This window comes from Arvicola amphibius, chromosome 2 (assembly GCF_903992535.2).
Source record: "Arvicola amphibius chromosome 2, mArvAmp1.2, whole genome shotgun sequence".
Taxonomy (NCBI): Eukaryota; Metazoa; Chordata; class Mammalia; order Rodentia; family Cricetidae; genus Arvicola; species Arvicola amphibius.
In genome coordinates, this window is record NC_052048.2 from 46803455 (window position 1) to 46820120 (window position 16666).

General features: G+C 45.8%; 1 protein-coding gene across 1 annotated transcript in view; it reads left to right on the forward strand.

The window, feature by feature from the left end:
* Positions 1 to 16413, forward strand: part of Pdzrn3 (PDZ domain containing ring finger 3) — a 229417-nt gene extending 213004 nt beyond the window's left edge. Inside the window, exons 5-10 of the mRNA XM_038319199.1 lie at positions 592 to 679; positions 9264 to 9362; positions 10471 to 10533; positions 12068 to 12169; positions 13108 to 13224; positions 13995 to 16413. Of these exons, the coding sequence (XP_038175127.1) occupies positions 592 to 679; positions 9264 to 9362; positions 10471 to 10533; positions 12068 to 12169; positions 13108 to 13224; positions 13995 to 15551 (2026 nt within the window). The 3' untranslated portion in view covers positions 15552 to 16413. The remainder of the gene's footprint in view (positions 1 to 591; positions 680 to 9263; positions 9363 to 10470; positions 10534 to 12067; positions 12170 to 13107; positions 13225 to 13994) is intronic.
* The last annotated feature ends 253 nt before the right edge of the window (positions 16414 to 16666 follow it).

Genomic DNA, 16666 nt, shown 5'->3' on the forward strand with positions numbered 1-16666 from the left:
CACAGCTGTGGTGACAAATATATTTCTCACTGGGGGAACCAACGCAAAACAACTGAAATCCACCATCCCAGCAAATGGCTCAGCAGTTTCCATCACGGCCCTTGAAACTGGTCCCAGAGACCAGCATACATCTGAGTGTTGCTCACATTTGAGCTTTTGCCAGTGAGATTAAAAGGAAACAGTGGACCTCTCTTCAGTCTAGAGACCAGTTGCGTGTACTCAGGATGAAGGGATGATGGCGGGCTAAGGGAGAGACTCTGGAAATAACAAGGTATACGCCACCCTTAACCTGCATCTTCGCATTTCCAGAGGAAGTTAATCTTCACCAAAGTAATAGGTTCCTTGGTTCTTTTGTTTTGAGTTTCTAGACCTTTTGCAGCTCTGATGGAGGCAGCAGACTCTCCACAGACATATGTTCCTGTCTGTATGAGCTTACGTACGGTTTCAAATTAGCACCGGGAAGGAAATGTTGAGAGCCATACCTGAAGGGAGAGGGATCCGGAGGGGATCCTGTCCTGACGATGGCTGGGGACAAGAAAACAGACAATTATCCAAGAATCAGGGTCTTGACAACCTTCTGTCTCTCTGCAGGCACCCCTCATCCCATGAATACTATGATCCGAATGACTACATGGGGGACATCCATCAGGACATGGACAGGGAGGAGCTGGAGCTAGAGGTAGGAACCATTGCTGCTTCTTGTTCTTGGGGAATCTCCATTAGACTCATAAAAAGCTAGCGTTCTCTGCAATTGTGAATGTGGTTTACGGATAATAATGAAATCATCAAAATCTGAACCTCTTAATAACTCCCCCACCACCACCTTTAAAGGCACAGCTCAGCTTCTTCCACCTCCTATTAATTCAGGACAAAGCCTAATAGTCAGGGCCCCAGGGCACACTGTCAAAAGGGGGTCTTGACTGGGAAGGTGGCTCAGTGTTAAAGTGCTTGCTGCATAAGTTTGGGTACTTGAGTTTGGATCTCCAAAACCTACGTAAAGGCCAGGTATGGTGACATGTGTCTGAGCCCTAAAAACTGGAAGATGCAGGATCATGTAGATCCTAGAGGCTCACTGGTCAGGAAGCTTAGCTGAATCAGTGAGCTCAGGGTTCAGCAAAGCAACTCTTTCTCAAAGTATAAAGTAGAAAACAACAGAAGGCGTGTGACACATATATGGCCCAACATGTGCATACACAGGCAAGTCTCACACACACACACACACACAAACCTACATGAAACCTGCACACACTGCAAATATTGCATGCCCTCTCACCTTGCTGTTGTTCACATGATCATCACTCTTTAAATTTTCTTTTGTTTTTTGAGGTTATAATGTAATCACATCATCTTCTCTTCCCTTTCCTACTTCTCCTTACTCTCTTTCAAATGGCCCTTTTCTTCATTAATTCTTGTTACACGTGTGTGTGTGTGTGTGTGTGTGTGTGTGTGTGTGTATTCCTAAATGCATAAATACAACCTGCTTGATCTGCATCATGTTACTTGTAGGTGTGTTTTCAAGGCTGACGCGTGGTGTTGGATAACAAATCAGTCTGCTCTTCTCTAAGGAAGGCAATTCTCCAACTCTCTACGTTCCTTACTTGACCGTAGTTCTCATGTAGGGTTGAGGCCTCAGTGTTCTTTCCTCCACCCACTTTAGCATGTCTATTGTTGTTGTCCTTGTTCAGTTCCTTTTCTGGCAGTCATATATTAGTGAGACTTTATGAGTTAAGCTCCTGGAGTTGCTAGGAAGCTCAGTCACGCAGCAAACTCCCTGCTCCTCCGGCTCTTACATCTTTCCATCCCCCTTTCCACAATAGCCCTTTAGTGTGACGTGCAGGGATTGTATTGTAACTGCATCCCTTGGGACTAGACTGTACAACTCTGCACTTTCATGATTATGGTTTTCTGTAATGGGCTCTGTCTGTTGCAAAGAGAAGTTCCCTTGATTAGGAGTAAGGACTACGCTTATCTGTGGGCATAAGGACAAATATTTAGAATATAGTCGGGATACATAATAAACCAGGGATTACACTAGTTGAATAGCATAGCAGTTGTAAGTTCTCCTCAGAGTCCATGACTCCACTCTCACTGAGTAGTTAACCAGGTTTCCAGTACCAGCATAGTTTCCCTCTTGTTGAATGGGTGTTAAGTCCAATTAAAGCGATGTTGGTTACAGCCAAGGTGTGCTTGCCACTACTGCACCCTGAGGGTTGCTGGGTTATCAGGCCATGCTTCTTGTTGGATCACCACTTTTTACTCAAGGACAATACTCAACAATAGGGTGATAAATAGGATGACTGGATGCAGCCACCTCCCAACAAAAAGGAGCCGCTCCCAGATGCTACTGCTTGACATTTCCTAAAGTGCTCTTGACAACATCACAAAAATCCACAGCTTTCCCCAAGTATTATAGTGGGCAGAGAGTCTAGATGTATACAACGTCCCATTGTTCTATGGTGAGTTTTAAAATACTTAGACACCAAGTAGCCAGCCAAGTTCTGCTTCTCACTTTTTCTTTGGGAAAAATGAAAAAGATAGAAGATTAATTTTTTTTCATGTGTTTCTTTACACTTTTGGGAAATTATTGTGTCAAATTTCAACATGTTTTCTAAAATTTCAAAGCTTACATGGGAACTAATTTTGTAGAGCAGGGTCAAGATAGCGGACGATACTGTCAGGTAAGCCCTTTGGTCCCATGTGAAAGTCAGCTAGAGGAAATCTATCCATTTACATTGTATCTACTCTCCTGGCCCCTGCTGTGTAATCCAGGCGACTGCCCTGCTAAAGAAGGGGGTACTATTTAGCAGTGATGGCTTGTTTCACAGTAGAAGCAGCTTGAAAGCCTAGGACAGCTGTCTCTTTTTTTTTTTTTTTTTTTTACATCCTGGAGAGCTACCTAGTTCTTACTGCAGAACAGGGTGAAAGTCAATAACGTATAGAACCTGCCAATAAAAAGAAGGCTCACCGACAGCTAGGTCTGGGCACATCTTAGTATTTGTCCCTGAAAAACATGAGTACGCGACAGTGCTTAAGCGACGAAGACAACCATGAGCAAAAAATCCACGGGTGGAGCAGCCTTCTCAGCTGCTGTGGACCAGCAGACCTAGGTCCACCACCACTCAAAGGAACTACAGTCTCATATAAAGTACCTTTCACTTTGAGAAAAGCAGCCAACCCACTTCATGAAATAATGATAGCTGCAATGTAATGAAAGCTACAGGGCCAGGTTTGGATAGGGAGTCTGTGTGTTGGAGGCTTGGTCGCCATAATGTTCATGTGAAGAACTGGGCAAACCCTTAAGGGGCTGGGCCTGGTTGGTTGGTAACTAGGCCATGGGGGCTTTGCCTTTAGAGGGATTGAAGACAGCCTTGGGGGGATGCATCTGTTTCGATGGGAGAGGGTTGTTACAAAGTAGAGCCACCCCCTAGGCTGTGGACTCTTGCTTCCTACTCTACCGTGTGTTCTCTCCCTCTCAAACATGGTTCTGCCATGGTGCTCTCTGCGATGCTGTGATAGAGCCCAGCAGATGCCAGCAGCATGCTTTTGTACCTCCCAGACCATAAGGTACAAGAAGAAGACCTCTGTTCTGAATAAAGTCCCTAGCCCCAGGTGTTCTCTTACAGCCTAAGAGATATGAAAACATTCAGGGTCTCAATGGGGTTCACTGGATAACAATAGCTGGACCTCTAATCTGTGGCCAGGGTGTATCTGTAGAAGGGTACCAAGACAAGCTTACTTTTCAGCTTAAGGGGTCAATAAACAACCCCCTGCTCAGATCTGAATTTACTACGGCAGGCCTAGTTTTCAGAAAGATACGCAAGCACCATCTCTGTTCCTCCTAGGATTTCTTAGACCTGCTGGCAGTGTCTCTGCTAGGTCCCCACCTGTCTTATTCCAGGATTGGATCTGATATCAGAGAGATCAGGTTTGTCTTCAAGTGGAAAGCCCATTCGCAATGTAATGCTCATCACCCAAGTTGAATGAGGTAAAAGAACAACCGGTCCATGCCTGTTATGTGTGAGGAAAAATATATACGAGTGTGTGGGGATGTTATCAAAGCCAATGCAGAGGGGAAAACAGATGTTCTTGCTTCTAAAGTACACAAAATGATCATATTTAGGTAAGTGTCAAATCCCTGTTATTGTGAAATTGCTTAGCGTTAAAGGGCTTATTCCCAAGTATACCCCAGAGTAGAGCAGCCGAATAATTACCCCTGAATTTTCAGGTACTGAACACCTGCTCCAGGTCTTCCTGCAGGCAATTAAAAAAGAAAATAGATGTCTGATGAAACCTTTTCCCCCCATACTCTATTGTTTTAATTTCCCCTGTGATTCTGCAGTAGCATCCTACCCAGTCTGGGAAACTGCTGTCACCTGTATTGTTTTGACGATGTCCTTATGAGACCAGGAAGAAAAGGCCAGCTACGGGTTTGACGGGGGAGGGAGGATGTCTGAGTGATTCTGACTTCTCAGAATAGCGGAAAGTAGACCAGATGGGAATTGGGATGGTCCTGGGGGTACCATGGGAGGCTGTAACCAATCTAGGATTTTCTCGTTAAAGCTCTGAAACAAAAGGCGGGTGCTCATTTAAGGTACCTGATGTGCCCTGTTCTGGCTGAGTCAGCCTTTCCAAATATCACAAGGATCTTCGAGATTCTTGCTTTGTATGTATGGCCACCTAAAACCAGGACCTTGATATATCAGAATTCAGTCTTACCTAGCATCGCACCTCTGAGAGAAGTTTTCTGGATTATACTGTGGTCCAACAGCACCATCATCTGCTTCTTGTCTAATGACCCCGCTAGAGTACAAGCTCCACATGAGAGTAGGCTGTTCCGTTGCTCATTCCCAGATGGTGTCTGGAGTAGTCTGTGTCCAATATTTTCGCACCTAAATCTTTATTAAAGGGAGGGATGAATATTTTGATGTGAGGTCTTCAGGAAAACTGTGATCTTGTTAGAGACATTGCTGCATCCCATGAAACACCATGAATATATACAGAAACAGTTTAGATAGCTGTCAGCCAGCCTGGTCCAGGAATGTGGAGAATTATAAACAAGTGACTGGGCTTCTCAGAAGGGCAAAAAGCATTTGAGTTAGGTTTAGGGTATCTTCCAATTTAATTTGTGGAACATGAAACAAAGACCTTGAGTCATGAGGGTGGTGTGGCCCTCTTAATACTGCAAATTGGAATACCATGTTCATCTGAAATGTCAGACTCAGCCACTCATTTTTATCAAATAGTCTATCTAAACCAGTATGCAATAGGATACCAGAGATGGGGCTGGTGTAATCCAGCTAATGCTGATGCATTATTCATATCTGTTTGATTAATGGTCTTCTTTGAAATTCTATCTCCATCATCTCAACAGCTGTGTATTGATAACCCCTATGCCTTCAGCTTTGGGCCCAATGAGGCTAGGCTGCCTCCGAAGCAGAAGTAAAGGTTGAAAACTGACCAGCTGCCCAGTAACTTTGAGGATGTTTTACTTTCGCCAAGTCTCATTTACAAAGAGTCAAGTAGCTGAAAAGTTTGTTCAAGAGAACTTGACGTGTTTGTTGGTGGCCAAGCCAAGCTTATGTTTTCATTAGATTTTTCTTCTGCCTTAAAATCTCAAGCTTCTTTAATTTATTCAAGAACATACCATGCCTTCATGGCAAGGCTGGGTGCTGCTGACATTGTATAATCCATTATTTAGCTATGAATGCCTTCCTGTCATCTTCAAGTCAAGGTAAAACAGGAATCTATGCAGATCCAAAGACAGTGAAAATCATATTCTTCCTTTTCTCAAGATCATCAAAAACCTGTTAAGGTCACTCTGGCTTAGCCACAGCCTCTTCTCTGGACTGGAGATCCATTCTGGACAAATAGCAGTTGAGGTTAAACTGTGTCCTGTGCCTTCTAGAAGGTAATTTTACCATAGGCTTTTGTCTAGAGTTTCTAAGAGTGTCCAGATAAAGTGAGGAACTATTCTAGCCCAACCCATGAGATTTAACACCAATGCCAAGCATATTCCTAAATTCCAGATGCTCTTGTTTATTGCTTGCCATATATGTTGCCAGCACTGGCTCTTCCACTACCACAAATCAACAAGAATACCTTCCGCCCTTCAACAAGAATAATGCTACCACTCTTGTACTTAAAGATCAAGTTGTAAAGTCTTGTTTCATAGGCAACATGAAAATGCTATAAACTTTTTTAGGTATTTTCTGAGTATGTGCACTCCTGTGTAGAGGTCAGAGGTCAGCTTCTGATGTTTTCTCTAGAACCACTTATTTTTTTTAAGGAGGTCGTTACTTCAGCTAGACTATCTGGCCAGCAAGCTTTCAGGTCCACCTATCTCTGCCACCCCGGTGCTCTATGGTTTAAAACACACTCAGCCACACACCCAGCTTTTAGGTGGTGCTGGGCTCTGAACACAGGTCCTCATTCTTCCCTAGCAAGCACTTTGCCCACTGGGCCATCTCTTCAGCACTTCCAAGATGTCTTCCATTCCAGCATGAAATTCTGTGCTAAAAATTTCCCCCTGCTTATGAAAAGTTGAGCATACAAATTTATAAGGACAAGAAAAAGCAAAATCATACTAGCAGTAATATGAACTAAAACCTCTCAGTTTAATACTCCCCCCCCTAATTTTGCCAATTAAAACACTGGCCCGAAAGTAAAGAGGTGCTTTTCATGACAGGTATTTATCAAAATCATGTGCTGAAGACTTGATATTAGATATTGACATATTTGGTACCAGGAGAGAGAAAGCGAATCCTTTCCTGTGTACGAAGACCAAACATCCTTTTTCTTTTCTACCCAGAAACCACTAATCCACTACATAGTTCCTATCTGTGATATGATTTCCAAAGATCTTCCTGGTCTCATATGCCACTCAGAGCGTGTGCCACAGAGTCATGCCTGGCTGTGGTCAAAGATCCCAAGAGCAAGCTGTGCAGTCTCGCTGTTGGTCTGTGATGTGACTGACTGATGCAGCGGTATTTAACTCACCCTGTGGGCAGCTGGCCTACACCACCTTCCAATAAACAGCCATGCCTTTGGTTATCGGGAAATGTCAGAGAACTTTCTACACACCTCCCTCAACTTCTATGAGTTCTTCATTGTGACCATGAAGCATAGTTCAAGGAGGGTTGGAATAAAGCACACCAGGGCTGTGGCATATTCACTAGATTAAGAGCCTGTCATCCTGTAAGTCATACAGAATCCTACTGGAAGAAGAATTTCTGCATTGGTTCTCTCTCCCTCTCCCTCCCCCTCTCCCCCTCCCCCTCACCCCCTCCCCCTCACCCCTCTCCCTGTCTGTCTGTCGGTCTGTCTGTCTCCAGTCTTCCCTATGGTCTTGCTTTCTGTTCAACCTGTTCCAGAACCAAATGGGTCCTGCAAGTAAGAGCCCAAGGCTCAGTGGCAGAACTCTAGACTCTCCAGGGAAGACTGTCCCTTTAGCACAGTCTCAGTCAGACTACAACCCAGTGAGGATGCCTGCGAGATGTCTGAAACACGGATTGTGATGTGTCACTTACATTTGTGGGGTAACAACTAGTTATTCCAAAGGGTCTGGAGATTACCCTCATGATTAAATACACCCCTTAAAATCAGCCTAACTCACATACTCGCAGATGAGGGAGGAAATTTTCATCTAATACAACTAAAGCATCAGAAATTAAGAGTTTCATTTAATGAGAATTTACCATATTGTTAGAGCTATCATTAGGAAGTCACTGAATTAATTAACATATCAGTGATCAGAAAATAAGCTCACAGCATCTTATTAAGCTGCTCTACACAAACAGCTTGTTGTAACCACTGGTTACTTGTTGTGACCCAAACACAACTATTAAACTGCCACTCAGTGTGGCTCAGGCCCAGTGCTGGGAGCCTCCTCTCCCTGTCCCCCATGTGCTAGTGAGCAAATAAAGGCTTAGGCAAATCAACAAGCCCATGATAAAGCCTCTAGCTGAAGGTAGACTAGGGATTTGTGTGTGTGTGTGTGTGTGTGTGTATGCTTGCCTTCATAACTATTTTATATGAGACAGATCAGCCAGGGAGAAGTCCATCAGAGCAGGGCAATTCCCACCTAAACCTAAAGCCAAGCTCTCACGCTGGCCTATGGAGTGCCACCTGTTCCAGCCCTACGTCCACATTCACCTTGCTTCTTTCTTCCCCATTTACAAGGCTTTGACCACACTGGCCCAGAGTCTTTATATACCCTGTTCTTCTGCTTTGAAGGTACCAGTTATGTTAGCCACCTTGTCTTTCACGGGGACGGCTGTCTCCACCAAGACTGCTATGCCCTTCCCACATGACAGGAAGGGCCTCTTCAGATACCACTTGCAAGTGGCTCTGTCAGAGTAGCCTGAAGACCTCATCTCAGAGCCCTTCCCCACTCCTGGTTATCCAGCAAAAAACATAAAAAATCAGACCAAAGAGTTAACTGGACAACTTATGAGCAGGTAGCCCCTCAAACTGACCCACAGCTTGCGGCTGCACAAACCCCACGTGAGTCATTGGCAGAGTGAGTGGCAGGGTGAGTAGGCTTGTAAACACTCACAGAGAACCTGAAGAATCCTTCCAGAACTCCCAAGACCTTCAAAGTTCTGACTTCATCCCGAAGTGCAGACTAATTGGCACAAACAATAACACTGCCTGTCATCATGTGTCCCCGTGTTGGGTTCAGTTTGCTTTTTATCTCATTTAATTTGCAGGAACAGTGGCTGAAACTAATTTTCGACTGTAAATATCACAGCTGTTGTGGAAGGCATTAATTGCACACTATCACGTTACCCCTGCTTTCTTGGATCAATTTATGCGTAATCTGTTTGCGAGTTCTGCGCCTGTGCATATTAAGGGGCGCAGCATGAGATAATCTATCCCAACCTGCTGGAAACATTTGTACCAAAGTGGCTGGAGCGTTCAGAGTGTGGAAATATTATTGTTTGTGGCAGACATTGAAAGAATGCTTTTTAAAAGCCCTACCCCTGAGGTCTTGACGCTGACTGAAATATGGGTAATTTTTCTTGGGGAGGATCAATAAAATAACTATTTTCAAAATGACTTTATATTGACTGAGAGGTCAGAAATGCCCAGGGCATTGATCCCATGTCCATAATCACTTTTTGTTCAGTAAGTTAACTGGCTCTGCACAGTTGAATGCAAAGAAATCCAGTTCATCATTTAAACCAAATATTTTCAAAGCATTTGACATGCTCCCAGCTCTCCTCGCCTGCTGGAGTCTCACAGAGAAGGTTTTCTTTGTCTAGGAAGTGGGCCTCTACAGGATGAACAGCCAAGACAAGCTGGGCCTCACCGTATGCTACCGGACGGATGACGAAGATGACATTGGGATTTATATAAGTGAGGTACGGATGCGAAGGTTTGAAAATTAGCCTCAATCAAAAGGATTGGGTTCTTGCTTTTGCTTTTTGGTTTGGTTTGGTTTTTGTATTTGTTGACACACCCTAGACCTAGCTCCTCAAGAATATCTTCGGAAAGATACAGAACACATGCCCCTCTTCATCACACTTCATGGAGTCCCATCTTTACGCAGAGGTTAAGTTCTAATGTTGGTACATAAGGCAAAATTACCCTTGAGAAGCCTCAAACCAACCATAAAATGGAGTCGTTTACATGGTCTGTGTGCTCACCCCCAAGGGAAGAGCAGCCTCCCATTTCCCAACTCCAGTGCAATGGTAAGCAGAATGGCTTATATATGTTAAAGTCCCTCTCCCGCCTCCCTTTCATAGTATACACAGTTGAGTTCATATATATTGCACATAACTTAATGTGGACTTATCAAAGTACATAAATGAAAGATGCAGTGATCTTTCTAGAAGAGAATAGAGAAACTGATTTCAATATGAATACTTTCCTAGGCATGCATCCTTCCTTGTAATTGCAGAAACCCAGTTTTCTAAAGAAATCAAATCTGTCTCCATGGGCTGAGCCAAGAGCTGTGTCTGCCATAGACTCCACAGTCAACTCATTGGCTAAGCACCACCAACCAAGCTTTGCATGTCACATCAACATGTTTTAGGGCATCCTTGCCATCCTCAGTCCCACTCACCCCAATTACACAGTCCACTTTTAAAGCTATATTCCAATATTAAATAACAAAGATTTAGTGTAAAACCGCCAAAGTAGGCAAAGTACAGCTGCCGGATGCTATATCTGAGGGTGCCCTTTCACCTACTCCATGCCACTTGACTTGCTTCTAATTACTCTGTGCCCCACAAGAGTCACCTTTGCCTCTTCACCAGCTCAGGTCTGCAGCTCTGAGACCAGTCCTCTGCCACAGTACTGTCAGGCAGGGTTCTGAGAGGCCCTGGGACAGTCATGGGACAGATTAGTCCATTTCTCCCTGTGCAAGTCCCACGTGTAAATCTGTGTAACACAGAAAGGCAGGGATGGGTGTGACGGTATGTCAAAGAGTGCTTGTGTTCACGCTGAGATGTCCACTATGTGTTTCAGATTGACCCTAACAGCATCGCAGCCAAGGATGGCCGCATCCGTGAAGGAGACCGCATCATCCAGGTAGGTTCCCTTGCCGCGGATGCATGTCTTCAGCACACAAGTGAGTTCCCGGGGTAGCCTGAAGTTGGAAATACGGGAGAGGTTTAAGGACAGGCATCGGGAATTCAGCTATGCCCTGACACCAACCCTGTGTGGTTTGTGAGTGAGACTAATTGGCCAATCCCATGCAAAGAGCAGTGAGAACAGATCCAGCTGTCCCATATTTTGAATCAAATACCTTTGAGAAGTCTAAGCTTTCAAAATTCAACATTTACTTGTCCTGTGAACTCAGGTCTAAGGGTGACCTCTATCGTGAATCCTGTTATTCCATGTAGGCAAAATTAGACGGCTTACTTCTTTCTTTCAGCTATAATCATTTTGGGGGTGGGTAGGAGGGGGCTCATGTACTAGGTTGGTATCTAACTCACTACGTAAAGATGACCCTAAACTTCTTATCCTCCTGCCTCCAACTCTTGCACACCCAGTTTAATGTGGTACTGGGGATGGAGCTCGGGGCTTCATTCATGCTAAGCAAGCATTCTATCCTCTGGGCTACATATGTGGCCCCATAGTTCTTTGTGGGGGTCACGGAGCCTTGGCTTTATTGTGTCCCACAGGCTTTGCTTTCTACCTCTTCATATTTATAGTCTACTAATTTCTTTTTCTCATCTCTTATGCTACTTCTTACAATTTTTGTTTCCTACCCCACTCTGTGTCTATTTCTCCAGCCTTTACCCAGAGCCTTGACAGCTGAGTTTCCCTAGGAAAGAGACCCAGACCGCCACACCCGAGGGCCCTAGTCCTCAGCACGCTTGTGTTGCTACAGTTTTCTCTGAACCATTACAGTTGAGAACAGGAAATGGAAGCAGTGCGGGGTGCCCTAGAGAGAGACCTGCCAGGGTTGCAGACATACCATCCCTGTATTCGCTTTGTAGTCAAATTGGGTAACGACAGCCAGTCGTGTCTCAGCTTTGCCGCCTCTTGGTTCTTTGACATAAAGTGGCAAAGTCAGATGAAGGGCTCAGTTTCCGGGTCAGTAGGACTGCCATGGTATCCCTGGAGGAATATCAGCCCAGGAACTAAAATTTGCAGAATTCAAAGTTGCTGAGACAGGCAGGCAGACAACCTTGTTGTTGTCAGTGTGAAGGTGAGAGAGGCATTCCTGCTTGACTCTCCATCCAGCCTGTTAAACAAGACATGAGCAGTCCCTGTATACAGCCATTCCCTTCTCTGCTCTCTACTCCTCACGATATCCTGCTGCTTTTCTCCCCTCTTATAAATAGGAAATGTATGTCTTCTATTTCTTATTTATCCTCCTGCCCAAATGAGATTCTAGGGCTCACAATTCAAGTGTGTCCTGAGCAGTAGGGGTTTTCTGGATCATCTGGCACCTCCAGTTAAGCAAGGCCTTTCTTTCCTAAAACCGGCGTTCTGGAAAAGCTACAGGGAATCTCCATGTTATGACTGTGCATGGTGGCAGCTGCAGTTCTGAAGCTTCCACTCCACCCAGTCATGTCCCTCTCTACCTGTCCCCACCTGTCCTCATGCCTTCTAGATTAATGGGATAGAAGTACAGAACCGTGAAGAGGCTGTGGCTCTCCTAACCAGTGAGGAAAACAAGAACTTCTCGTTGCTGATTGCAAGGCCTGAACTCCAGGTAAGTCGATGTCCTATGAAGAAAATAGGTGGATTTCTGCAGTCAAAGCCACACTGCCAAACCTTGCAGAGCAATGTCAGAGTATCGCATCTGAGCTTAAAGGTGTTTGCCACCTGGAAGGTAGTTGAGCTCGCTGTGATTTGGGTTCCAGCCAAAGGTTTAACCACCTTGCTGGGACCCATCACAGTCTGACTAATGAAGGAATCATAGCAGGATTTACAGATGCCCCTTCCAGCCTGGAGCTAAGCCCCACTGATTAGCACAGGGAAATCAAAATGAAAGGAATTGAGTCTTTCAAAGAGCAACTAAGGGCATTAACCAGTGAGTCTGAATACAAAGTAGCAAGGCAGGGAGGGGTGTTGGAAGCTTCCTCAGTGTAGGCTTAGGAGTCTCCAGCTGAGGAGAAGGTTGTGATCAAGGCGACAGAGCAGAGGTTCTCAACCTGTGGGTCACTATGCCTTTGGAAGTTGCTTATCAGATATTTACTTTACAATCATGACAGTAGCAAAATTACAGTTATGAAATAGCAATGAAATAATTTTATGGTGGGTGGGTCACTACAGCATGAGGAACCGTATTAAAGGGTCACAGCAGTAGGAAGGTTGAGAACCACTGCTGTAGAGTACCTGCATTTGCTGACTCCTGGAGAGAGCCCTACAGTGCCTCTTTCTGAATGCAATGTCCTTCCTTGAAAGAAAGCTCTTATATTAGCCCAGTTACTTTTCTCCTTGCTGTGACAGAACACCTGTCCAAAGCAACTTCAGTCAGGAAGGGTTTATTTTGACTCAGTTTAAGGGGATGGGCCAGCCTGGCGGGGAAGGCCAAGCAGGGTATGAATCGGCTCTCTGCACGGTATTCAGTCATGAAGCAGAGGGATGGATCAGTTTGCTCTCTTCTGTTCCATGACCTCCCACGTGTGTTGGCCATCCTTCTCCTAGCTGGACGAGGGCTGGCTGGATGACGACAGGAATGACTTTCTGGATGACTTGCACATGGACATGCTTGAGGAGCAGCACCACCAGGCCATGCAGTTCACAGCCAGTGTGCTCCAACAGGTAAAACCTGGGGCAACCCCGTACCACCGCCGCCGAGGAGTGCTCCCACCCTTCACGATGGTGAAAACCATCAGAAAAGCCCTGTCTAAGAGCTTTTCTGCTTGAACATGAAGGGAATGCCAGCTGATGGGTGCCCTCACCAAACGCTTCCCTGGAAATCACGACATAGTTCCCGACTCCCCACTCAAGCTCCCAAGTGCTGGGATTGCAGGCACGTACCACCTCACCTAGATTATGAAGCTTTTATAGCTGAAAAAAAAGCAAACAAACAAAGCAGAGATATTGATGCCACTAGTCTGGTGCTCCCCAGAAAAACATATGCATCGGTGTTTACTGAGATCAGAGAAAATTAAGTCACGCCTTTGAAAGTAAAGCAATTCTGTGATTAACCTGAGCTGCTCAGAGCCCTGCAGCTCCCTCCTGTGCCACTGTCAGAGTCCTAATTACCCACTTGTTGAGTCTCTTAGGAGTACGTATGCATTCTTCCTACATACTGGTTCCTTTGTTAGTTAGTTATTGGGATAACATTATCTACCCCATTTTATATATTGAAAAAAAATGAGAATTAGGGACCTGCCCAGATGCATAGAGTTAGGGCTGGCCATTTCCTGTGCCCCAGGTCACTGAAATGCTGCACGTCAATCTTAGGAAATTAGAACTCCATTCAAAACTCCTGTACTCCACATAAAGATCACACAGGGTACATGTTCCCCTCCCCCAGAGTTCCATCCCCATGAACCGGTTGTTCTTGTCCTTTTTCTCTGATACAGAAGAAGCATGAGGAAGATGGTGGAACCACAGACACAGCCACCATCTTATCCAACCAGCACGAGAAAGACAGCGGTGTAGGGCGGACAGATGAGAGCACACGCAACGACGAGAGCTCCGAACAGGAGAACAACGGTGAAGACCCCACGGCGTCCTCCAACCCGCTGGCGGGCCAGAGGAAGCTGACCTGTAGCCAAGACACCCTAGGCAGTGGCGACCTGCCTTTCAGCAATGAATCGTTCATCTCTGCAGACTGTACCGATGTGGATTACCTGGGCATCCCAGTAGATGAGTGTGAGCGTTTTCGCGAGCTGCTGGAGCTCAAGTGCCAGGTACAGAGCAGCAGTCCCTACAGCCTGTACTACCCCAGCAGCCCTCTGGACGCTGCTGGCAAGAGCGACCCTGAAAGTGTGGACAAGGAGCTGGAGCTACTCAACGAGGAGCTGCGCAGCATCGAGCTGGAGTGCCTGAGCATCGTGCGTGCGCACAAGATGCAGCAGCTTAAGGAACAATACCGCGAGTCCTGGATGCTGCACCACAGTGGCTTCCGCAACTACAACACCAGCGTGGATGTGCGCCGCCATGAGCTCTCGGACATCACCGAACTGCCCGAGAAGTCAGACAAGGATAGCTCGAGCGCATACAACACTGGGGAGAGCTGCCGCAGTACCCCACTCACCCTGGAGATATCCCCAGACAACTCCCTGCGAAGGATGGCCGAGGGAAGTAGCGAAGGGGCCACGGCCAACATCGAAGCCTACAGGCCATCCCCCAAGAATCTGCTCGCCATCACTGAGGATCCTGAAGTAAGCACCCCAAACTACAGCCCCAGCGCCAAAGAGCTGGACCCCAGCCAGGCCTTGGAGAGCAAAGAGCGCCGAGTTAGCGATGGCAGCAGGAGCCCCACCGCCAGCCCAAAGCTGGGCAGTGCCTACCTGCCGTCATACCACCACTCCCCATACAAGCACGCCCACATCCCAGCGCACGCCCAGCACTACCAGAGCTACATGCACCTGATCCAGCAGAAGTCGGCGGTGGAGTATGCGCAAAGCCAGATGAGCCTGGTGAGCATGTGCAAGGACTTGAACTCCTCTAATTCGTCGGAACCCCGGATGGAGTGGAAAGTAAAGATCCGCAGCGACGGAACACGCTACATCACCAAAAGGCCGGTGCGTGACCGGCTGCTGCGGGAACGTGCGCTGAAGATCCGCGAGGAACGCAGCGGCCTGACCACGGATGATGACGCCATGAGTGAGATGAAGATGGGGCGCTACTGGAGCAAGGAGGAGCGCAAACAGCATCTGGTGAAGGCCAAGGAGCAAAGGCGGAGGCGCGAGTTTATGATGCAGAGCAGGCTGGATTGTCTGAAGGAGCAGCAGGCGGCTGATGACAGGAAGGAGATGAACATCCTGGAACTGAGCCACAAAAAGATGATGAAGAAGAGGAACAAAAAGATCTTTGACAATTGGATGACCATCCAAGAACTCTTAACCCATGGCACAAAATCGCCAGACGGCACTAGGGTATACAATTCCTTCCTGTCGGTGACTACTGTTTAACTCTCACTGTGTACAGACGAGAGACCACTACCGTTGGGGTAGACATCCCTGCCTCGTTCAATGCGGCAAGTTTTTGTATATATAAGCCCGGCCATCAATGTTGATAGTCTAAATTTGCCACTCCTACAACTTTGGGTGTCCTGGCTCTGTTTTCAGTGAAGGGAAGATACACCCTTACTCTCTTAGAAGGCAATATTAACAAGCAGCTTTTTTTCAAATAGCAATGGTAATTTTTTACTTGTTAACCTTTTTCATAAAGTGTTTAAATTTCCAGAAGATCTTTTATTAAGCATACTTTCACAGAATAATTTGTTTAAACTATATTCATATAAAAGAAGGTTAAACACGCTTTTTTTCTGCCTAAGACACAAAATGCAACTGCCAAGTATGTATTTTTAATGGGACCCTATTTTGTAACGTCACTTCGCTGAAATGTCTTTCATACAAGTCACCAGTCATTCATACATCTTATATCAGTTGTGGTTTTAATGCGAACCCACCAAAGCCTGGTTGCTTATTTCATACACACACACACACACACACACACACACAAACACACACATACACAACCAAACTAGCAACGTTTCCAGTCGGGATATCCATTTATGACATTTTTCTGGTTAAGGTTCCCAAGGAGAGTGTCAAGGTTTTAACAGAAAGCAAAATTTCCTGCAGCTTTATGGACGCTTAAAGCATGTTTGCAAATATTGCCGCCTGTTGGAAGAATTTGCATGTACAGGGAAGTCGTGGACGGAGACAGTTTGTGGAGTTTTAAGTGCTCATCGTTGTAGACTTTCGCTTTGTAGATTGGACGGGACAGACTTAACCAAGCAAGTTCACAGAATCATAATTAGTTACGAACATCAAGTAAAATGAAGTTAAAATAAATTATTATTTTCTATTTGATATGTTTGGCATGCGTGCTTATTTACAGTGTTAATCTCAGTCCCTTCTTAGTTGCCCCACTTGCTGCTTCTTCAGTCTTTCAAGCCACGTGATTCCTTCATCCAGCCTACAGCCAGGTGACAAATGTAAAAGGTCTGGTGGCAAAGAGTAGGAAATAAAATATAGTATATATTTCTGGGCATTGACAGCCTGCCTCCCAGGATGCTTCC